General features: G+C 43.8%; 2 protein-coding genes across 11 annotated transcripts in view; both read right to left on the bottom strand.

The window, feature by feature from the left end:
• The window catches only part of FAM8A1 (family with sequence similarity 8 member A1), a 31,805-nt gene extending 31,121 nt beyond the window's left edge, over positions 1 to 684 (bottom strand). The window contains exon 1 of one of the 2 annotated variants that reach the window (XM_053246451.1): positions 10 to 684. In XM_053246451.1, coding sequence (XP_053102426.1) covers positions 10 to 412 — 403 coding nt within the window. In that variant the 5' untranslated portion in view covers positions 413 to 684. The remainder of the gene's footprint in view (positions 1 to 9) is intronic. The other variant, XM_053246450.1, reaches the window with a different exon arrangement.
• A 10,835-nt stretch (positions 685 to 11,519) lies between these two features.
• Positions 11,520 to 23,901, bottom strand: part of CAP2 (cyclase associated actin cytoskeleton regulatory protein 2) — a 105,855-nt gene continuing 93,473 nt past the window's right edge. For all 9 annotated transcript variants that reach the window (XM_053246690.1, XM_053246695.1, XM_053246694.1 and 6 more), the window contains 4 exons: positions 21,211 to 21,334; positions 20,909 to 20,991; positions 18,219 to 18,359; positions 11,520 to 17,257 (listed from right to left, as the gene is read on the bottom strand). In XM_053246690.1, coding sequence (XP_053102665.1) covers positions 17,174 to 17,257; positions 18,219 to 18,359; positions 20,909 to 20,991; positions 21,211 to 21,334 — 432 coding nt within the window. In that variant the 3' untranslated portion in view covers positions 11,520 to 17,173. The remainder of the gene's footprint in view (positions 17,258 to 18,218; positions 18,360 to 20,908; positions 20,992 to 21,210; positions 21,335 to 23,901) is intronic.

Consider the following 23,901-nt stretch of genomic DNA (forward strand, 5'->3'; position numbering starts at 1 on the left):
CTGACTCACCTGCCGGCCGGCCGGGGTCCCGCAGGGAGCTGGCAGGGGCGGGACCAGCCGCGCGTGGGGTCAGCGGCGCGAGCCTGCCCGCTGTTGGCGGTTGCCAAGCCGGAGCCGCGCGGGCCTCAGGAGCCGCCGGGGCCGGAGGGGTCGCGAGGAGGGAGTAGAAGGGGCTGTAGTAGTAAGCGCCGGGCGGCGGGGCGGTGGCAGAGGCAGCTGCCGTGGCGGCTCCTGCCATGAGGGCGGCCAGGCCGCTCTGCCAGCTCAGGTAACCGCAATACGAGTCCCAAAGCCATTGGTGCACACGCCGGGAGTATTCTCCTGCGCTCAGCGCCTTGGAGTCGGCGGCGGCGGTGGCGGCGGCTCCCCCTTCGTCAGGGCTGCCGCCTGGGACCTCCCTGGGCTCGGCCATAGCCTCGGCCCAAAGGCCTTCTCCGCGGCGTCTGTCACTGCCTGCTGGCTCTACTGCGCAGCTGCAAGACCATCCCGGCCCACTCCTGCGTCTCTCTTTATCTCTCTGCTTGAGAAGTCAGGCCGAGCACCACTTTGGTGCGTAGTGCGAACGTCACGCGGGCCGGAGGAAGGCTGAAGAATGGTTTGGAGTGTACCACTTCTTGAGCTGTCTCCCCGCCTCCCTCCACACTTGTGTGTCAGGTGGTGTCGTCCAGCGTGTCGCTGCTCGGTGCTTAGGCCCCTCCCTCGCAGCAAAAGAAGAAGAAACAGCTGCTGGTGGCGCCGTCAGGAATGTTGGGGCAGTAGGCGGGGTTTGTGTGTCCCATATATAGAACAGCCAAAATCCAGCTGGAGCTTTTGCACTGTAGCTGAATTTTCAAAACATATCTGTGGCTCATCGATCTCCATGTCATGTAATGTTGCAAAGAGGGATCAGAAGGATCAAACTGCACAATGTCCGATCCTTTTGCTGACCAGCGATACATTGAGATGCCTTTGCAATCTGACCTGGCACACTTTCAAGCATATGTTCACCTTAACAACTTGGATTTCTTCAGAGGGCTGACAGGCCTTCAGGTTCAGCAGTAAGCTGTCACGCATTACGTGCAAAAGCTGCAGAGCTACGTTTGTAAAACCAACACCCAGATTATCTGAAACAACCCAGTATCCTCTGTGCAAACCAAACTATCCAAACCTCTAGGGAACCTTCATACTCTCTGTCTGGCTGCAAGACAAAAAAAGACCTTGTTTGTATCAGTTAGTACAGACCTAAGGCAAACCTGACCTCTTGTATCACATCTTTTTCCATGTGCTAGTAGGTTTCAGCTGTCTGACATTCCAGTCCTACTCATGTATGGCCCACGGGTGTATCAGCTGTCAAAGCCAGAGTACGAAGTCTTGGGTTGTGGGATGTTTCTAGTAATCAAACTCCATTTTAAAGCTGCAGTCCTATGCACTACTGAAGACATTATTCAAATAATCCAGTTTTCAAATAATTATTCAAATAATCCAGTCCTAAAGAATTTAGGATTGGGGCTTCTTTAAGTGTAAATATGTTTAGGATTGGGTCCCAACTGTATTTTCGGCTGAGCTGTAGAAATTATGCAACTCAGAGTCAGTCCTATGCATGTTTATAAGGAGTTCACTGGGACTTGGTCCTAAGTAAGTATGCATGGACTGCCTTAGAATGTAGGATACAGACTGCAGTCCTATGCAGACACTTACTTGGGACCAAGTCCTATTGAATTCTCAGTGGGACTTGCTTCTGAATAAATATGCATAGTCTCAGGCTGCATGGTTTCTATAGATCAGTCCAAACTGTACAAGAACAAGGGAGAATGTGGAGAAAATGTCTCTCAGTCACCATTTTAGAATATGAATATTGCACACTTAAAAGGAAGATAAGGGATGCATTATATTTGGATAAACTACGGTCAGAGGTTAATGGCAAAGAAGATATGAGGGAAATCTTAAAGTACATAGGCCATTAAAGGGTGCAAATAACTTTTGTGTCATACCTTCCCTCTTCCACGTTTCTTTCTTTCTCTCAGTTTCAGCAGTATAGGCCATTAAAGGGTGCAGATAACATGTTTGTGTCATACCTTCCCTCTTCCAAGTTTTTCTTTCTTTCTTTCTTTCTTTCTTTCTCAGTGTCAGCAATAATCAGGCACTCCTCTCCCTCATTTGTTATTTATTACCCAGGTGTTTAATTAGATAGGGGGGGGAGTCTTGGATAAAAGTATGAATTTGAAACAGTGGGATATAGAACACTGAAGCTGACATATATACGTCGAAATGTCTTATTTGTTGCAGTTCCCTCTTTCTATGTTTTAATATACACAATTTAAAAAGGTGTGAAGAGAAGTATTGAATCTGAATTATTTTTATATATATTTCTCCAAGGCATACCCATTGCTAATCCCAAGTGTGGCAGCTCTCGCAAGAGTTCGTGAGCAGCTGCCTGGATAGCAACAGGGACGGATGAGGAAAATGGTGGCAGCCAGCTGGCGGGTGGAGAAAGCACTGCTGGCAGGTGGGGAGGCAGGCAAGCCGGCAAGGGAAAGTGCCATCAGCAGGCAGGGAGGGAAAGTGCCAGCCAGGCCAGCGGGTGGAGAACGAAAGCGCCAGTCAGGCTGGCCAGCAAAGGAAAGCAGAGGGGGAGAACAGACTGGGGCTGAAGGCGGGGGGAGAAAATGGACTGGGGCTGAATTTTTATGTTTATGTTACAGAGAGTTTTTCTTCAGAAAGCAGAATTATCTTTAAATGTGGGATTAATTTAAAATCAGTGCACAAGTGCAATTCTATGTATCTTTACTTAGAAGCAAGTCTATGTTGAATGGAACTTACTCCCAAGTGCATAGAACTGCAGTCTTCTATGCCAGAAATGTTTAAAGGTAAAGCGTGCCGTCAAGTCGATTTCAAATCCTGGCACCCACAGAGCCTTGTGGTTTTCTTTGGTATGAGGGGTTTACCATTGCCTCCTCCTGCGCAGTATGAGATGATGCCTTTCAGCATCTTCCTATACTGCTGGTGCCCGATATAGGAGTTTCCCATAGTCTGGGAAACACACCAGCGGGGAATGTTTAGGAATTCTTTAATTTAATAGTTTCCTGCCACCTGGTGGCTATGTCAGATCAGTACATCAACATTAGTTTTCACTGATAAAGGCAAGTATAATAATTGGTTTCCAGCTTCTTTTAAATGAAGATTGGGGATGGTTTCCCAGTGTATTGTTTGTAATTTCTGCTTTTAGGTGCATAGTCAATAAATTTATGTATGAATTAATTCAGGGAGGGGAGCTGGTCAAGTGGTAGCAAGCATGAATTGTTCTTTTTACTAAGCAGGGTCCACCCTGGTTTGCATTTGAATGGGAGACTATACATGCCAGCACTGTACAATATTCCCCTTAGGGGATGGGGTTGCTCTGGGAAGTGCCCCTGCCTGCTTGCATGGAGAAGGTTCCAAGTTCCCTCCCTGGATCTCCAGACAGGGCTGAGAGAGACTCCTGCTTGCATCCTTGGAGAAGCCGCTGTCTGTCTGGGTAGACAATACTGAGCTAAATGGACCAATGGTCTGACTTAAGGCACCTTAGAAGAAGGTGGAAGGTAGGGTGGAAGGTAGAAAGCACCTTCCATTGTTCTTAAACATGTAATTACCCTAATTGCATATTACGTAAAGACTATTCTCATAAAAATGAGTAAAAGCTGTTGTTCACTTTCAAGGATATAGCTATGATTGAGTGGGTGGGTTCAAAGAACCCGGGGCCCCCAGCTCCTGAGGGCCCCCCATCTCCACTCCTCCCTATTTTCTTCATTATCTCTCATTCTGAGGGGCCGCTGGGGCAAGGGGTGGGCATGAGTTCCTTCTCCCCTAGCTACACCCCTGTTCGCTTTGATAGATGTTGGTCAATATTCTGCCTCTTTTCTGGTGATAAAAGCAGAACTCCTGAAAGTTTTCTTTTTTAGTACTGTCTAGTGGTTTTTCATGTATGATGTTCTGATGGAATTATGTCCAGTGACAGTTAGTTACACAATATAAATCAATATTTGTTACTTATATAGGAGAGGAGTCATAGCTAAGTGATAGAGTACATGCTTTGCATGTAGATGACATCAGGTTCCATTCCTGGCATCTCCAGGTAAGGCTGGAAGAGAGCGCTGCCTGGAGATCCACTGACAGTTCAGCATAGACTACTGACCTAGATGGATCAATGATCTGATTCATTGTAGTAGCTGTATATGTTCATGTGTTCAATATTTATATGGTGGTAGGTTTCATTTTGCAAGTCCCCAAAAAGGCTATTTCCCCCAGCATGGTTCTGCAGCAAAGGCTCAGTCTTCCCAAACCAATCTGCTACTTTCCCCAGTCACATCTCTGTCTAGCAGGACCAGTTACAGGTTAACAATATAAGGGACTTGCTGTGTCAGACTAATGTCTATTTAGTCCAGCAGGACTCAATTTCCAGCAGTGGCCAGCCGGATGCTTCTGGACATGTTTATAAGTAGGGCATAATGAAATGAGCCCTCCACTGCCAGTAGTCTTAGTATTTGGTATTTAGAGACAGCCTCTGGATTGGGAAGTTTTATTTAGCTATCATGGCTGCCAATAAACCCATCCCCATTAACTTGCCTAATCCTTTCAAAACCACCTAAGATAAATTTTTATAAGCTGAGCACTTGAGGATTCAAACCGTCAATCTTCTGCTTGTTAGTCAAGCATTTCCCCGCTGCGCCACTTAAGGTGGCTTTGTGAATTTAGGTAGAAGATACTATATGAAGAATGCTGAGCTGACTTCATATCAAATGTTGGCAAAGTTGTACAGTCAGTGCCTATAAGCAAAAGCTATATACACAGTGGGGGTGATGGTATCTTCATAATGGACATTTGGAAAAATGAACAAAAATAACTTTATATTAAACTAGAGTGTCAGAAATTAGGGATGTGCACGAAACCACACCGGGTGGCTCGATGGTGGTGGGGGTTCACTTTAAGGGTGGGGGAGGGTGCACTTACCCCTCCCTCTGCTCCCCCCCACGGGTGCCCAGTTTTCCTCAAGTCCTACAGGGCGGCAGAGTACTTCCCTGCTGCCCTGTTCATTCTTCCGCCAGAAGTGGCCGGAAGTAGCTGGCGCATCTATGCCCAGCTGGTGCACGCGCTTGTGATGTGCGCACACATGCCAGGTGCATGCGCACTAGCTACTTCTGGCCACTTCTGGCCGAAGAACAAATGGGGTGGCAGGGAAATACTCTGCCACCCTGTAGGACTTGAGGAAAACCGGGCACTGGTGGGGGGGAAGCAGAGGGAGGGGTAAATACACTCTCCCCCACCCTTAACGTGCACCCCCTGCCATCTTCGAACTTCGAACCGCCCAGTTCTCGAACCTGTTCAGAGGCCCGTAAAATCACCTCCAAACAGGTTTGTGCACATCCCTATCAGAAAGCTGAGCCATAGGCAGCAGTCACTATGGGGCACTGTCAGGACCTGAGGTTGGGACTGGGAGATGAGTGTTTAAATTATATAGATGTTAAAATCAACACTATGTTTGTGAACCTCTGATTTGTTTTAAACCATTTATTTATTATGCTTCCATCACAAAATTACATCCTAATTTGGGTTTCTAACACAAACTTGGCATTACACCCGAGTGGTAATGTGGGGAGAAGTAAATAGAAACAGCTTTCAAGTTCCAAACCAAATAAAATAACTTTATTCTTGTACAATAGCTTCAGTGGTTTCTTATTCACTGCAATGTAGGGTCAAGTGTTGAATGGTTTCTGTTTCTGAGACAAAGTAACAAGCTTAGAAATGGCAAGACTATACACCACCTCTTATACTGCAAACTGATATTCAGACTCAGGTACTTCTATAAGACTGTGTCAGTACATCAACAAAAAGTTTCACTTTCAAGTTACTAAAGTGACTGATTAGAGATAGCAAGCTCCTTTAGACTTTCAACACCTTTACAGGGATACAACCTCCCTGGTTGTATATCCTGTGTAATCAACCATATGTCCCCATCATTTACATTTTATAGTCAAGCTTCCTCTACAGAGGTCTTGCCAGGTGTGTAACCCACCAACCTCCCAATTCCACACTCAGTCCTGCTCTAGAGACCCTAACCAGAGATCCTCTCTTTAGCCCTAACCGTCCCTATCTCTGGCTCATCCAAGCCCTATCTGAACCTGTCAACTCCAACCAAACTTTGTCCAACTCTAACCAAACAGACACCTGTTCATTCCATTCCAAAGCCCCTCCTTTAGGAACCTCCTCTGGAGAGAATTCCTAAGTTTAAATTACTCTTGATTGACAGTGTTTTCTAGCCAATCACCACAGGTGCAAGTCCAAAGGACTGGGTGAGCCAGACACACTCCAGGGATCAAGCCAGGTAGGCAATCAGGAGCCCTAAGGTCTAGACAGGAGCCAAGAGTCAGGAACTCGCCAAGAGTCAAGCTGGGCAGACGGATCAGGAGCCAGAGTATCAAGCAGGTAATCAGGAGTCCAAGACAAGCCAAGGGTTGGTCAAATCAGGCAAGATACTGTGACAACTGTACCAGGGCAAGGGTAGCTTCACACAGGAAGCCTCTCACACTCTTTCCTATCTGCAGGGGGACCAATAACAGGCCTCACAGGGTGGAGCTGGCAGAGGGTTTGGAAGCTCAGAAGCTGCTGCAGTGCAGCAAGTTACCACAAGAGGTAGTGTGGAGCAGAGTCCTAGTCACAGCGAACTCTGACATAATGTTTCAGTGGAAATTAAATGTTGATATATATTGTGATTTCCATGACTACACAAGGCAGAAACCAGAACTACTTAAGTTCAACTTGATTGAACTACAACTATATATTTAAATTCAGTTAAAAATTAACGAAAATAATGTGTGAAATATGTGACACCTGTGCCTTTTTATTTAAAAAAATGAGCGAATATTAAAACATGGGGCGCATGATCAGCATCTGATGATCAGATGCTTAGAAAGGGAGGGCACTGAGCTTCTGCATGTGAAAGATGGGAAGCCAGGAACAAGGGGATGTAGGGCTGAATTATGACATGCTGATGCTCTAAGCCAAGGCTGTCACACTACTGGCCTGCAGGCTGGATGCAGCCCCTGGAGCTCACCAGTCTGCCCAACAAGCCGCTGCCACCATGTTTTGCTGACTGCCGCTGCACTTCTCCCTTCCACAGTGGCAGCAGCACTCCTAACCCCTGCCACAGCGCTCTTTACTCCTCAACCCTCACCACACTACTTCTTCCTGCCACAGCACTCTTTACTCCCTGCCCCCGCCACACTTTTCCTTCCCACTGTGTCACTTCATACCCCTCACCCCCGCCATGGAGCTTCTTCCCCCGTGGCCACTACACTTGGAAGTGGCGGCAGTCTGAGGCCTTGGCCACTGCTGTTCAGGAGAAGCAGAGTCTTGCTTCATTCTTCACTAGGGCTGGCTGAGGCAAGCTGAGCTCCAGGTGGTAGGGAGGGAAAGCTGCCTTGCTCAGAACTTCTTTTTTTTAAAAATCAACCTGCCCCATATACTGGTGAAAAAGGTAGGGCCTTCAGCTAATTTAAGTGGCAGGATTTTCCATGCAAAATTTGGTAGCTGCAGGTCATGGGTAAGTATGTTGTTCAGAATTTCTTTTTCTTTAAAAAAACAACAACGTTTCCCTGAGCATATTCTGGTGTAAAAAGGAGAGAGGGAGGAAGAAAGGAAAAGAGGTGGAGAAGGAGGAAGACAGAAGGTGCAAGTCAGGTGTGAGAACGTGGCATGGGTGGATGTGGCCCCCTGGAGATGCATTGGGATCAAATCTGGCCCAGCCCACAATTTGAATTTGACAACTGTTGTCATGCCCTTCCCTCTGCTGTACTGGCAGACAAACACAAAAATATACCAATTGCAGAGAGACTTTGTCCCTGTGACACTGGGGAGGTAGAAACCACAGAATATGTACTCCTCTTTTCCCCTTTTACAGAGCATTTGGGCCAAGCTTATATTTCTGCTACTTTGCAAGTACCTTGGAACCCAAACCATGTGCATACCCGGTTGCTGCTTTTGGATGAAGACCCGGCCTTCACGATAATACTGCCAAATTCTTCATGGCAGCGAGTAGGATCCGTCGGGTTGTGACTGCCAGGCCCTTCCCTTGCATCACATCTGCATAGTTTGAAACCACTGTTTTACCTTTTTAGTGTTCCTGTTTAGATGCCTTACATTTTATATGATCATACTTTTAAAAAAATACTGTTGTTTTAATCATCTTATAGCTACCCTCTTTTCTAAGGATAGCAGCTTTATAGTATTATAATATAGTTTTTTACTATTAGAGTAGTAATTTTTTAAAAAAATTATAGTTTTATAGTAGTAATTTTTAAAAAACATTATCGTTTTATGGTTCCATAATATGTTTTTGTTATTTTGAATCACGCTCTACTGTTCTATCTTATGCTGGTCTTGGACCATAATAAAGATGATTGATTGAGTTTGACACCGCTACTCTAAGCTATGTCAAGTGTAAAAGGCCCCATAGGACTATACAATCATTACTATTCTACCAAAAAGGACAATGAAAATGGAAATAAAAAGTTGTTATTCCATATATACTTGGCAAAGATCAGAATTGATCTGAGGATCGCAGAATCAAACTGATCCTGGATCAAATTTCCAGGATCAGACTTTCAAACAAACAAACAAACACCCCAACAGGCCCTGGTCTGCTGAGATTTTGATATAACTCAGTTATTTCTACACAGATTTATAAACTCAACGTGAGTTTATAATTGTGTATGTAATTGTGCAGCCATATATTTTTTATCAGAACGATGTGTTTTGGGGTCTTTTCCCACTCTTTCTTATTTTTCAACCAGTTACGTAAAAGTTGAAGTGTAGTCAGTTTTTTGTATGCAGAGGCTCCTCATCTTGTGATGGCCTAAGCTGTAACTTACTTAGCTTGTGCCTAAATCTGGCACTGAGCGGGTGGCTAGAGGTGGAGGGAAAGTGATGGAAGGGAAAGGGTTTGGGTAAGGCATGAAATGTGCTCTTCTCAGCCACCACTTTCCCCCAATGTCACATTCTGGAGCTCATACTCATATAGGTCTCCTCTACTCCTGATCTACATGCCTCAGGCAGGGAGGAAAGAATTCCTTGCACTGACAAGTTCCAGTTTCAAGCACTTCCTTTTCACCCACAGCCATCCCCTTTCTCCTGGCTTCTTGTTCTCCACTCCCTACCTCTCTGTTTGATGAGAAAATAATAAAGAAGATGCCTTTAAGGTTAATGTCACCGGAGCGTTTTCACAAAGCAGGCTTTACTGCAAGGCTTTACTGCGAGTCTGAAGTTGCCCCGCAAAAACCGACACAAAAAGTAGGGTTTTTTTTAACCCTGGATATAAATCAGGCTACGCTCTAACATGCAATGAAAAACCCAAATCATGTATGAAGTGCTCCCAAATAGCTTGCAGGAACATTGGGGTAAATCTGGCCGATATGTAAAAAACGCACACCCTCCATTCCGGAGATGTGAGCTAAAATCCCTGTGTGAAAAACACCCTACGAAATGTAGTTCTGTGTTTTCTGCTAGATTTGCTTATTAAATTGTGGACTTCAAAGGAACACTATGGGGCTAATGATGTTACATATAAATGTAATGTTCTGACCTTTAAAAAAAGAAAAGGCAGTTTCAAGATACAATTTTGAATGAAAGAATGGAGAGTGAGGGATGTTTAATTATTTCTCTGCTGGCTATTGTACTGGCTATTTTTCAAATCTGCCCCTACACTTCTCCATGCTTTCTCCCCTCATGTGACTCCAGATGCATCTGTACTCTAAATAAATATATGTAACCCCACAGAGGGGACAGAAACTGGTGTGTGTGTGCAGTTTTCAGTTAAAAAACAAGAAGTGATGGAAAGGTTGAATTCCCTTTTTGCCCATCTCTGCTCAAAATGGCAGACTTTCAAGGCTAATCTTCATTTTAAAAAACCTATTCATTACACATATTTGCATTTAACATCTACTTTGGCCTAACTAGCAGTATCAGGCCTTGGCAATAGAAAATTACACCTGACATTCCTTAAAATGACCATGGTAGTTTGATAGCACCATCTTATCCAGTAGTTCTGAAATTATTGAATTATAGGGCAAGTCAGAAAACTGAGAATTATTTCTCGAGGATTGCTTAGTGCCATATTATGAAAAAAGACATTAAAGACTGATTTCTAGCAAATTAATTGAGACCAGAGATGTTAAACTGCTGTCCTGCTCCTTTCTGTTCTTCCATTGCCTGTATTTTCACCCATCCTGCTTTTGGGGGGCTGTCTCATGCCTATCTGTTTGAGCGATGACAGTCAGTGGAGGCCTTTCACAGGAGACCTGAAAGAAGCATAGTAAATGTAAACAGTGTATATTTTTAATGAAGAAATCTGTACATGTCTGCTTGTAGGATTATGAGAATATACTAGCTAATCCCGCACAGAGCATCTGTGCGGCAGTACACTCCCCCCCACCTTCTGCCCCAGTCCCCTCCCCATAAGCCTTCAGCCCTAGTCCCCTCCCCACAAGCCTTCTGCCCCAGCTTGCTCTCTCCTCCATTTCCCCCTTTCTCTCTCTTTCTCTCTCTTTCATTCGTGTACCTCCCCCCCGCCGCTGCTTTTTAGCCTGGTTGTTTTCCTTGCTGGCCGTTGCCGCCTCCTCCTTCCTCCAGTCCCTGGTGCGTCAGGCGGCCAAGCGTTCAGCCAGCTCCTTCCTGCACGGCCCTCCCTCTAGCAAGCATCTTCTGAAGCGGCCAGCCGTTCGTCTCTGCCCAGCCAGGCTCCACCGCTTTCTCTCCCCTCAGCTTCCCCTCCCTTCTGCCTCAGTCCGTTCAATTCTCTTCTCCACTTGCCCACTTTCCTTCCTTTCCTTTCCTCCTCAAGCGGCCACTTCCCTATGTGGCCAACCGCTGCCCAACCAATCTGCTGGGTTGCCAGGATGCATCCCCACAGAGGCACGTCTATGAGAATTAATATAATAGATGTTTGCTTCCTAGTGTCAATGTGTGCGTGAGAGAGTGAGTGTATGTTCTTGCCTGTATATGCAGGAATGCGTATGTTGCTCATTGCTGCTATACCAGTAACATTTTTGAAGATAAAGAGCTCTGACATTCTGTGGCTAATGAGTTTTTCCCCACAATATGAAACTAAAAGAGCTTACACGTTGCTCAATACAGTTGCTATTTTCTTAGTGTGAGATGTAAAATACTCAATATTTTCCATACACAAATCTACCATAAATTTGAACATGGAAGCAGATCTAAATAGTAAGTTACCCCTCATATGTCAACCCCTGCTAACCTGGCAAAGAGGCACCTTTTAACATGGTGATTCTCTTTATAGAGCAGGGAGAGAGTAACTGGCCCTATCCACCCCCAGCACAGCACCTCCAGTGACTGTTGCTGGTGTCTATCTTATGTTTCTTTTTAGATTGTGAGCCCTTTGGGGACAGGGATCCATCTTATTTATTTATTATTTCTCTGTGTAAACTGCCCTGACCATTTTTGGAAGGGCGGTATAGAAATTGAATGAATGAACGAATAAATAAATATGATGTATTTAAACAAGTTACAATTTTATTTTTTATTCATGTCAGAAGTTTACAGTTGAAAAAAGGCATGTACTAAAGCCACATTATACATATAGATCAAACATTAGATAGCAAAATTTTAGTATTTGAACACTATTGGTTGTAATAGATATTACAATCAAATATCATTTAAAAAATGAAAGTTACTTACCGTATAAGGTGCAGTAGGCACAATTTATATCCTGATCTAGCTTTGCAAGCATATTACCATTATTTCACTGCTACAAAGTATTACAAGTAATTAAAATCATATAGTAGAGTTTATTTTGTGCTGAAATCATACAATGTGTACTACACTTCACATTACTGTTAAAAATGAACAATAAACTATAAAGCCCACCCCACCCCATCCCAAAACACAATCCCTTCAGTCTGAGTTCATAATTCGTTCAGAAGTAACCTATGGCTTTTCTTTATGTAAATGTTTGAAGACTTGCATGCATACCTTACAAATGGAAATAAAAGCAGAACTACAACTCGCTTATCCCCGACACAAAATAAAATCTACAACTGGGATGGTCAATTTCTGTCTAATTGAGGGTTGCTCAGATCTTCAGATAATCTCTCTAAGGGGTTGGAAATGTATTTTATTGCAAAAACAGACAATAAATGAATAAATCAATAAATAAATGTCCTTAGTAGCGGATGGTCTCTTGGAGGCCTTGTGCTATGCCAGCAGGAATACAGCCATGGTGACTGCAAAAAGAGCTATCTAGCTCCATCCCTGGGATGAACCTATCTCTATGAAGCAAATTCTTACAGGGACCAAATTTGAGGGCAGTAGACTCTGGGGGGAAAGCACAGATAAAGCAGCAGAGGTTCTTCACTTGCAAGGCAAATCCTAAACCCTTCAGAAGTGGCAGATTAACCAGCATGCAAGCAGGAAGCATGCCCATCAGCAGCATCAGAGAGATTGCCTAGGCCCTCCAAGTTCTTTTTGTCACACAGTAACCAAGAACAAGGCTGCAAAGAGGTATCCCACCTTCTCTTCTAAGAAAGGCGCCTCCAAGAAATCAAACTGATTCCCACATGCTGGTAGACCCTCCAGTCGATAGGGAGCCACCTGTCTGCATTCTGCCTGGTCTGGGACCTCACTACATCAGATATGTGGGTAAAGGAGTCATTCCATCTCAGAGATTCCCTGGGATATTATTGACTTTCATCAGCCTCAAAGATGTGTACCTGAATATCTTGATCAGGAGATTCCTTCACTTTGGAAGGGCCGACATTACTTGTAGTGGCTGCTGCCATTTCGTCTGGCTATGGCACCCAGGGTGTTCACAAAAGTCTTGATTGCCATTGTCGTAGATGAGGGGTTGGTCCAAGCCAACCCACTTTTAGATGACATCTTCATAAGAGTGTGCTCCAGAGGGGAGGCTGAGGGTTGGCAATTGCTTCCCCTCAGGACCACTGGTTCATAATCAAATGGAGCAATAGCCAACTGATTTCCATACACTGAATGCAACACCTTAGCATAATAATCAACCAAATCTAAGAGACAGTTGCAGTCTCACCTGAGAGGATCAGCTCTTTTCAGGCACTGATTTCACACAGCAGGCAGAGAGTATGCCTCCTGCAACTTGCCTGCCTCCTAGGGATATTGGTTTCCTGCTTACTTACTTTACTCATTCATTCATTCGATTTATATATCACCCTTCCAAAAATGGCTCAGGGTGATTTACATTAAAATAAAAACAATTAAAATCAATTAACAGTTAAAAACAAAAACTATAAAAACAACATAAAAACAATTAACAATTAAAGCATTTAAACAGTTTAAAAACCCTGGAGGACCAAGCCAAACATTTATAAGTTTAAAAACCCTGGAAGGCCAGGCCAAACAGATAGGTCTTAAGGGCTCTCCTGAAAACCAATAATGAACTCAGATTGCAGATTTTTTCTGGGAGTGCATTCCACAGCCCAGGAGCAGCTATAGAGGCCCGCCTCTGAGTCACCACCAGACATACTGGTGGTAACTGAAGATGGACCTCCTCAGATGACCTTCACATAAGGTGGGGATCATGCAGAAGAAGGTGCTTTCTAAGATAAGATCCAGATGATGCTTAGGGCATCTCTGGTCTGGTGGTTGGACACAAGCAGTTTCTTAGGCATCACCTTTACTGAGCCAGTGAGCCACCCAGAATAACCACCACTGATGCCAGCCTTTCAGGTTGGGGAGACCCTGAGGTGAGACTCTTTTAACTCAGGATATGTAGACCACACAAAAAGTGACTTTCAGCATCAATATATCTGAATTAAGGGCAGTCTACCCGGCCTGCCCTTTCTTTCAGAATATCATTACCTTCCCCCCTTCCTTGTTCTTACTAGGATCTTGACAAAGCTCCAGAAGGAGCATGCAGAGACTGTCCTCATCACCCCCAAGTGACCTCACCAGCCAACTCTGGTTTCCAGAATTCATCCAGCTGCTCACCCACCCTTCATTTCACTGCTCCTTCATTCTGACTCGTTCTCTCAGGGGTCAGTTTTATACCCAAATCTGGAGCTCCACCAGCTTCACATGAAAATACTGAAAGAGTGGGTCTAGTGGCCCTAGGGGTTTCAGGTAGGGTAGCAGGCACTCTCCTAGCAGCCAGGTGAGCATCCATGAACCAGTTTTATGAAGGAACTAGGGTGAGATCCATATGATTGTGCCCCATCAAGGCCCTTCCCTTGACAGAGGCCTCTATCCTCTTGAATTCTTCCAGGATGGGCTGGATTTGGGCCTTAAACCAAACACTCTCTGCAGACAGTCAGTGGGGATACCCCACTGTGAGCTCACTCACTTGTAAACCACTTCCTCAAGGCAGCCTTCAAGTTGTCTCCCTGGTCATTCACTAGAGATATGCATGAAACATGAATCACAGCGTGATTCAAAATACATCCCTGGCACCTTTAAAAGAGAGCAGGTGGATACCTGCTCCTCCACTACTCTCTGCCACTTCCTGAATTGGCGGCACTCCTCCCAGCTATCTTTGCATGGAGGCTATGTGCGTGCCGGTGTTGCACAAGGGCAGCTGGGGGAGAGCGCCACCAGCGTGCAAAGATAGTTTGGAGGAGTGCCACTGATCTCTTCTGCTTTAAAGGTGCTGTGTTTCAGTGGATGTGTTTCAAATCATGCTACGATTCACAATTTGTGCACATCTCTATCATTCACTACTTCCCCATGTGGCAGCTAAATGTGGACCTCAAAAGTTTCACAGGTCGCCCCTTTCAGCCTCTCAAGGAAGTCTCCCTCTTCTTCCTCTCAATTAAGATCATTTTCCTGATGGCCATCATTTCTGTCTGTATATTGTCTGAATTGGCAGCCCTCTCAGCCAACCCAGAACATTGTGTCTTTCACAGGGATAAAATAGTGCTGAGGCCTTATCCCTCATTTCTACCCAAGGTTGACTCCCACTTTCAGAGAGAACTGGAATTGGTACTTCCTTCTTTCTGCCTCATCCTCCCTCATCCCAGAGAATGTATGTGGCACTGCTTAGCTGTCAGGAGGGTCCTTAAAACCTACCTTAAGAAAGCCCATCCATTCCAGCAGTCATTAGTCCACTCCATCACATATGGAGTCAAGGATAGGGGACAACCTGCTTCCAAAACCTCTCTCTCAAATATGCATTGCATCAGCATATTGAGCACAGAGTAAATCCCCACCTGGAGGCATCCACCCGTCCCCTTGATTCCATCAGGGGAGCTGTCATCCCTTGGCCAATCTGTTCCCAGGCCTCCCCAGGAGAGGTGTGCAGGGCTGCAGTGTGGTCATCCATGCATACATTCATGCAGCATTACAAGGTGGATATTTTTTCCTCTGCTGAAGCAGCCCTTGGTTAAAGGGTGCTTCAGGCAGTAATTCAGCCCTAGAATGCAAGCAACTTCTCCACCTGGGGAGCAAGAGGGCACTGTTTTGTGATGCCCCAGAGTCTGGACCACTGGAGGGTCACAAGTAGGGAGAATGGAGAATTTACTTACCCAAGAACATAAGAACAGCCCAGCTGGATCAGGCACAAGGCCCATCTAGTCCACCATCCTGTTTCATACAGTGGCCCACCAGATGCTTCTAGGGAGCCCACAGGCAAGAGATATGTGCATGCCCTCTCTCCTGCTGTTGCTCCCCTACAACTGGTATTGAGAGGCACTGTAGAAAGAGAGAAGGAATTCTCCTTCTACTTATTCGCCCAACAATAGTTCAACACCCACTGTCTCACCGTCTGTTATTTGACTGAACTTTCTCTGGTGCTTCATTGTGGGGGTGGGTTACTGTAGATTGGGGACTCTCTATCCTGTCCATTGCTAGGTCAACAGTGACAGGCTTGGAGGGGAAATGGGAGATGTTTCCCAGCCCATGTCCTGCAAGTCTTCAAAAGAACCTGCTTCCTAGTGGACAAAGCAGTGAGAAGCCCAGGTCTGAACTAATGCTGGGCAAACAAGTAGAAGGAGAATTCTCAGTTAAGTAAATTATCTGTTCCTTGGTTGGGAAACTATAATTTCTTAAAACATCTTGATTAATATTTGGTAGGGTTCCAAGTGACTATATTTGGCCTATGGGCCATGAGTTGGTCGCCCTGAAATAATTTTGTTTGATGATCTCCTGGTCCCTTCCAGACCAAATGTGTTATGGGAACACTTAGAATTTGACAGATCCAAGAGAAACAATGTCTAGCATTTAGTAACAGCCTTAAATTACCAAATAAATGCTCAATAATTCGGATTAGGTTGTTAAGGATTATTAGTAAAAGAGACATGGCCCCCAAAGGAAATGTTATATGGTTTAGAGGAGAAGTGAAACACCTAGTAGAGTACAAAAAGATTTATGTTAAAGTAACATTTTGTACAAGTTATCGTTTTGAGAAAACCTGAACCGAACAAAAACAAAGATACTGTCAACTCACCTGGATGAAAATAGGAATGGATGATGGTTAATAAAAATAAGTAATCAAAATATCTAGCTTTTATTTTCCATTAGCAAAATATATTGCAAAGAGTTGTGCTTTTTCAATTTTTGAAAGCACAAAAGACCTATAAGAACTACAGACTTTCTAGGGTCCAGCTTCACTATATGATATATGAATGATCTCAAATTTATATGTCTCAAGACATATTAAGATTATTTCTTTCTTCCACCAAAACATAAAAAAGGAATGCACTGAAAACGTGACAAAGTGTATCATGCAGACATTTGGCTTAGTATGCTGTGAAATAGCCAATAACCTGAATGGAGTAATATTAAAAACCTTTATACATTCACATGACATTATGTATCATCTATTTGCAAACAAAGGCAAACTCTGGAAATTTTAAGAACATCAGGATGCCTACAAAAGTGTACTGGGGATGCGCAGAGTGGCTCTTAAGCACATGTAACCATGGCAAAACAAGCATTTGCGCCTTTTTCAAACATAACATCATACATCATTATTCATGGTTTTTCCTACACAGAAAAACTTCTCTGAGGGGAAAAAAATATCACATGTAATGCAGCCTACGGTTCCTACGGCACACAGTAGCTGCTTGAAGGCCTATCAGTGCAGTACAAACTAGTGCTACTTCTAGTTCTTCATGCTGCTGTTTTCTTTAGGCTGAATTTCTTTGGAGATTGTGGTCAGTGGTTTCTGTATGGCCGTAGGAAGTTAACCCACAATCTCTGTAGGATCAGTGACCAACTTGCATCCATCCCATGATGTCTTGAACTGTTCAGGAACAGGAAATTCTTTCTGTGTATAGACAAGGTTGACAATGCCAGTTGGTTAAACAGTGGTCATATTATAGAAACTGATGCAGACACTAATGAGAAGGTTTTTAAAACTCAGACATCTCTGGATTATAAAGAATGCTTCTTAATTACATTTAGGAGACCCTTCGGTACTATACAGAGAACAAATGCAGCATTTTTGCAGCTTTTTGCATGAGTGTGTGTGTGTGTGTGTGTGTGTGTGTGTGTGTGTGTGTGTGTATATATATATATATATATATATATATATATATATATATATATATATATCCTCTATAATAAAGAGCTTGAGTGTAATCCCGTGTCCCTGCCTGTGTCTTTCTCAGAGCGCATGCCCAGAACGTCCGAGAAAGATACGGCCGCAGGGACATGGCCGCAGGGACATGACCGCAGGGACATGGTTTTGATGTAAAACATCATCCTCAGTGCTATACAAAACTGGCTGAGTCTTGTAACAAGACTCAGCCAGCTTTGTATAGCACTGAGGATGATGCCTTACATCGAAACGTTTGCTATTTTGCTACTTCTGTGGTTTAGTTTTTTAAGTTTCTAAACTTTTGAATGTTTTCAAACTTTTAACTTTCAATTGAGCATTAAAGGTCATTGAAAAAAAGTTTTAAATTATTTTTTAAAAATACCATACTATCTTTCTGCAAAATATTAATTGCATAGATATTAGCTCAAACAAGTATATACACATATTATCTCCACTTTGTTGGTATGTCTCATAATTATTAAGAATGTTTCCTCTTGGTTTTCTAGAAATTCCTGTTCTTTAAATTAATAACCACCAGAATCGATTTTCATGAAAATGGCAGAAGCCTCTTTTAACAAAGGGAAATGTTTGTCTGACAGAGCTAGGTATGAACTGTTGTTGATTCACCACATGATTCCATGTGTATTCCAGTCATTTCTATGACATGACTTTAAAATATCACACTTACATAATCACCATCCTGTGGGATAAGGATGTTCATTTCGGATGACTTAGCACTCACAATTTCACAATCTAAGGATTCCTCACTGAGGTATATATGGCAACCTTCAGTTTTGTTAACTGAAATTGTTGGCACTTTCCCTAGTACCTAAAGAACAATGAAAGGACTTTATTAAAAAATAAATAAAATAAAAACATGCATTCAGAAGAAGCTGTTAACACGAACAAAAATGATCTTTTCCTGTCAGGCTAGGCTGGGCTCCATTAAAGTCTATTACCCTCAAGTGGCAATTTAAGAGAGAGGTCATTCCCTTTATATCATTGCCAGCATGCCACAAAGAACTACTTTATATAGTAAGGAAATAATGTCGTAGCATGGTAATGCCTGAAGGAATAATTCATCAAGCATCACTTTTATGTTCTCCCCATTCACTTCAATGGGATGTTTATTAAAACAGAGCTTGGTGAAGTGTACCTGCTAGCTACTGACAGAACAGATAATCAGTTATACCAGCCAAAATTAATTAACTAATTAAAATATTTACATCCTACCCTATCCCCTCAGTTAGACACCTAAGCATTAAAAATCAATAGCAATAAAGTATAAATACAAAAATTAAACACAAAATGGTAAGGCTGTTCTCACGAGCAGCCTAACCCAGACTAGAGCAGCCCAGCCTGGGTTAGGCTGCTCATGTGCAGTGCTGGGATCCATTTGGATCCTGGCGCTGCCCACCTGACTAACCCCACTTTAAAGCCTGGAATTTAGCCAAGGTTAGGATGCAAGCACGTCCATAACCCTGGTGCTGGGATCATGTGTGTGACTGGTCTGCCTAGAGCACCCTTCTCATGGGGGTATCCCCCAATGCACCATGCTCGTTGCAAGGTGCATTATGGAATACATGGAGGCCAGTACTCTCCACGTATGAAACTGAAGCTGGACATCCGCGCTGTGTGCAGCCGTGCAGATTGTGTGGGGGTGTAGTCCATACTTGCCACCAACATTAAGGAATCATCTGGGGGGAAGGTAAATTTAGTGCAGCCTTCCCTCTGCCCACCCTCTCCGCCTCCCGGTAGTATTAATACCCTTACTATGTCAGGCAAGAATAAAACAGCAAAATAAACCATGGTTAAAAAACAAAAGGTAACCCACATCAGTCAGAGTTATGTCTTTTCTCCACTGTGACTAATAAGCAGGTTCATGGATTTAAACTGGGGAAAGACTGTGGGAGGGAGAGTTAATGCCTCCTTCCTCAGGACTGCAACTTCAATCCAGTTCACCCCACCTCATCCCTCCCACCCTCATGGCTACTTTTAAGTGTTTTTAAAAAAGAAGATGTTGAGAGCTCAGACCATGAAACTCCCATGTCATATCTAATATGGTCCTAAGATAACTATATTGTACTGTGATTTTCAAGTTTCAAAAAGCTGTTGCTCTGTTTTGAAATACAAAACATTTTGAAATGTTTTGAACTATATTTCTAAGTATTCAGTTAAAATTCTGGAATGATGGGTTTTTAAAACAAGCAAACTCAAAATGCAATTTCTCTTTAAAAGGTCAAATGTCCCTCATTCCCTTTTGCCAAAGGGGAAACTACAGTGGAACCCACATTCTACCAACACATGTGCAACTTCCATAAATATCAGTACAATGTATTGGGAATAGCAACAGAATGCTTGAGAAAGCAGTGCCTTTTTTTTTTTTTTAATAAAGCACTGATCATTAGAAGGTATAGCAAAGAAGAATATGTTCCATTCCATGGGGATCCGTTGTTCATACTACTTAATTTAGAGTGATTCCATTCATTTGACCAGAGAAAGGTATTAATGTTTTTAAAAGCACATTTATTTGAACCTTTGAGACAAGCACTACAAAACCGACCTCAGAAGACAGGAATGCCAGCCATCTTCTGCTGGCAGTTGCACAGACAGAAGGATCCTTAGACAGAGAAGCTGAGTCACTGCTTCTCAATAGCAATGCCCAATGCTCCTTGTAGCCCTCCTTCCTTTCACTATAAAAACATCAAGGTTGCTTGAGGTCATGAGCAGCAAGTGAGTATTAGTGATCCTGAATCATTTTGGTTATCCTTTTCTACAGCTTTTTCAACTCTACAATATTTTATTGCAGAAACAGTGACCAGAACTACACAGTATTCCAAATGTGTCTATAGATACTACTTACTTATCATAACAAAAGGTATTTTGTTTGCCATCTCTAATCTTATTTTTCCTTTCTCGATAAAGAGCCTTTATGTACTTTTAATATGTATTTTTCATAGATTATTTCAATAATCCTATGAGGTCTGAGGAGCAGGATAAGATTAAGAGATAGTGGCTGACATAGTGAGTTCATAGCTGAGGTCAGATTTGACTGGGGAGTTCTAGCTCATTGCTCATGATGTTAACCATTATCCTACACCAGCTCTTTACATGCCATTTACTGTTCTGCATGTGGCAAATTACTCTGGGGGTAGCTGTGCATATAGTAAAACAAAAAACCTTGCTTTAATCAACATGTGCATCAGGGTGAGAATGATTTAACTCCAAATCATGGGGTCCTAACAGTGATTCATGTTAGCACTGGGCCTTTCCTTTTAATGTATGGAAGTTGATACTTCTTGTGAATGAAAATCATTTGAAACGTTCTTTTCTTATTTTACCTTTTTTTCTTTATCAGTATTATGAATTGCTGTTTACCTGTATTTGAATGTCCTTGGAATTTATCACTTCAACTATACCCACAACATTGTCAAATACAAGGCCAAACTTTCTGCAGTTGTCTGGAAAAAAAATGAACCAAGCAGTTACAGAATTTATTCAGTCACATTCTTTATTACCATATAAGAAAGCATTTAAGTGCCTCAGTTTGCATATATCTAGGAATTGGGCTAGTTTATTCAAAGTCTTATCCCTTCAGATTTCAACAGGATACAGACTGTGTTTTAAAATATATCACCTGTAACTTAGGTTTAAGCCTAGGAGTAAATGCACTTACTTACCAAGTATAACGGAGTTGATTTTTCCTTTAATCTGTAATGTAGATTTGCTGCACTTGAAAATGTAAGCAACTTGCTTGAGTTCAGTGTCTGTGATTAAAAGGTCATTCTTGTCCTCCTGGTATTCCTGTATTTTTTAAAATAAAAAAATTAGCACACAATGTATTACTTACTGGCCTTGGCAAGATAATAGAATTTGTACCTTTCTCTAAGCTTACAAAGAGGGAAAAAAAGCTCTCAAAAACGAGTGCAAATCTTACCCACCCTCCAAATGCTTCATGTGTTTTTCTATGCAATTACAAGTGCCAAAAGAGTGTTTTAAGAATGGGCAGTATGTGATGTAACAGAGGTGTGTGTGTGTGTGTGTGTGCTGTATTTGTATGTGTCTGTTGGATATGTGAAGTTTTCCAATCAGATTTCAAAATTTAATTATTTGACAATTAACAAGTAAAATATGTTCATGTTTTGTTTCCAAATATTTCTGGTGAACTTTAAATGGACACACATTATTTGAAAATATTTATCTACTAGCCAACCCGCACAGAGCATCTGTGCACTCTTTGGGGGCCTGCTGTTCCCCCCCTCCAGCCCCACTCTCTTTTGCCCCCCTCCCTCTCCTTCCTGCCCCACTCTCTCTTGCCCCCTCCCCCTGGCCCCATTCTCTTTGCCCCCTCCCCCTCCCTCCGGCCCCCTCCCCCACTATCTCTTGCCCCCATCCCCCTCCAGCCACAGCCAGGTCCTTCTTACTGGGGCGATGGCGGTGGGCCGAAAAGTTTCCCTCCCATCCTGGCCTCTGATGCCTCCTGCCTTTAGTGGCCAGGCCCCGCTCGGCCGCCGCCTCTTCCATATCTGGGTTGGCTAGGTCAGGCCGCCCCACTGCCTCCCGCTTGGTGGGGCCACCGCCTCTCATACCTGGGACAGCCTGGCCTGGCCAGGCTAGGCCGTCCCGCCACCTCTGCCTCACGCTTGGTCAGGCCGCTGCCGCCTCTCATACCTGGGACGGCCTGGCCAGGCCAGGCCAGCCCGCCACCTCCCACCAGGTCAGGCTGCCACCGCCGCCGCCTCTTCCATACCTGGGACAGCCTGGCCTGGACAGGCCAGGCCATCCTGCTGCCTCCGCCTCCCAGCAGCCAGCCAAGGCCAACTCATCTGGTCATTTTGCGGCCCGCCCCCACCGCCACCATTTTTTCTTTCCCCTCAACTCTCGCTGGGCCCAGGAACTCTCGCAATGTGTTGTGAAAGTTCCGCTGCCAAATTCAGGACATTCACCGGCTAAGAGAATTATATAGATAGAGTGATACAAATTGGCTCTTCATTAGGGAACTATGTATATATTAAAGATGGATTAAGACATTTGATTTTTATTCTGCAGATGAAACTTTACTGAAAACTAGCTAATGATTGATCCAACTTCCTAATGATGTTAATAAATATGCCATTCTAAACATCCAAATGGTCTTATTTTCATTGATTAACATCCTGACTAAATTACTCAATAGAAGTCGTATTGAAATTAAGTACTGCTTTAGAGGACTCCTGAGTAGTAAGAACCTAAGAACAGCCCTGCTGGATCAGACACAAGACTCATCTAGCCCAGCATCCTGTTTCACACAGTGGCCCACCAGATGCCTCTGGGGAGCCCACAGGCAAGAGGTATGTGCATGCCCTCTCTCCTGCTGTTGCTGCCCTGCAACTGGTATTGAGAGGTATCGTGGCTCTGAGGTTGGAGATGGCCCACAGCCATTCAGACAAGTAGCCATTGATAGACCTGTCCACCAGGAATCTGCCTAAGCCCCTTTTAAAGTCATCCAAGCTGGTGGCCTCACCACATCCCATGGCAATGAATTCCACAGATTAATTATGTGCCGTGTGAAAAATAACTTCCTCTTGCCAGTTCTAAATTTCCCGACCTTCAGTTTCATGGGGTGAACCCTGGTTCTACAGCTGTGAGAGAGGGAGAAAGATTTCTCTCTGTCCACCCTCTCTACTCCATGCATAATTTTATACACCTCAATCATGTCTCGCCTTAGTCACCTCTTCTCCAAAGTAAAGAGCCCCAGATGCTGTAGCCTAGCCTCATAAGGAAGGTGCTCCAGGCCCCTGATCATTTTTGTTGCACTCTTGTGCACCTTTTCCAGTGTGTTTTCCAGATTACAACCAGCAACGGGGTCACAACGGATCTTGGAAGTGTGCTTCAACACTTCCTGTGTTGTGACACCACAGTCCCTCCGCTGACAGCAGGGTGCCGTTCACATTTCTGATGCCTTGTTTCGAATTTAATCGCTGTGATATAGTGCTATGATGTCGTGTATCTGGCAGAAAGAAGTTGCTGCTTTTTCAGGTTGTTAGTTTCCGCGAGACTACCCCTGCTGTTTATGTTTCAAATGTGATTTGCCTGAATGAAAGCATTTTGCTGCTGTTGAGTAGCTAATCTGGAAAGCGCCCAGTTCTACAATATCCATCTTAAGATACGGTGGCCAAAGCTGTATGCAGTACTTCAGATGTGGCTGCACCATAGATTTGTATAAGGGCATTACAATATTAGCATTTTTATTTTCAAGCCCCTTCCTAATGATTCCTAGCATGGAATAAGACTTTTTCACAGCTGCCGTGCACTGAGACGACACTTTCAATGAACTGTCCACCATGACCCCAAGATCTCTCTCCTGGTCAGTCACCCACAGCTCAGATCCC

This window comes from Hemicordylus capensis, chromosome 4, assembly GCF_027244095.1.
Source record: "Hemicordylus capensis ecotype Gifberg chromosome 4, rHemCap1.1.pri, whole genome shotgun sequence".
Classification (NCBI taxonomy): Eukaryota; Metazoa; Chordata; class Lepidosauria; order Squamata; family Cordylidae; genus Hemicordylus; species Hemicordylus capensis.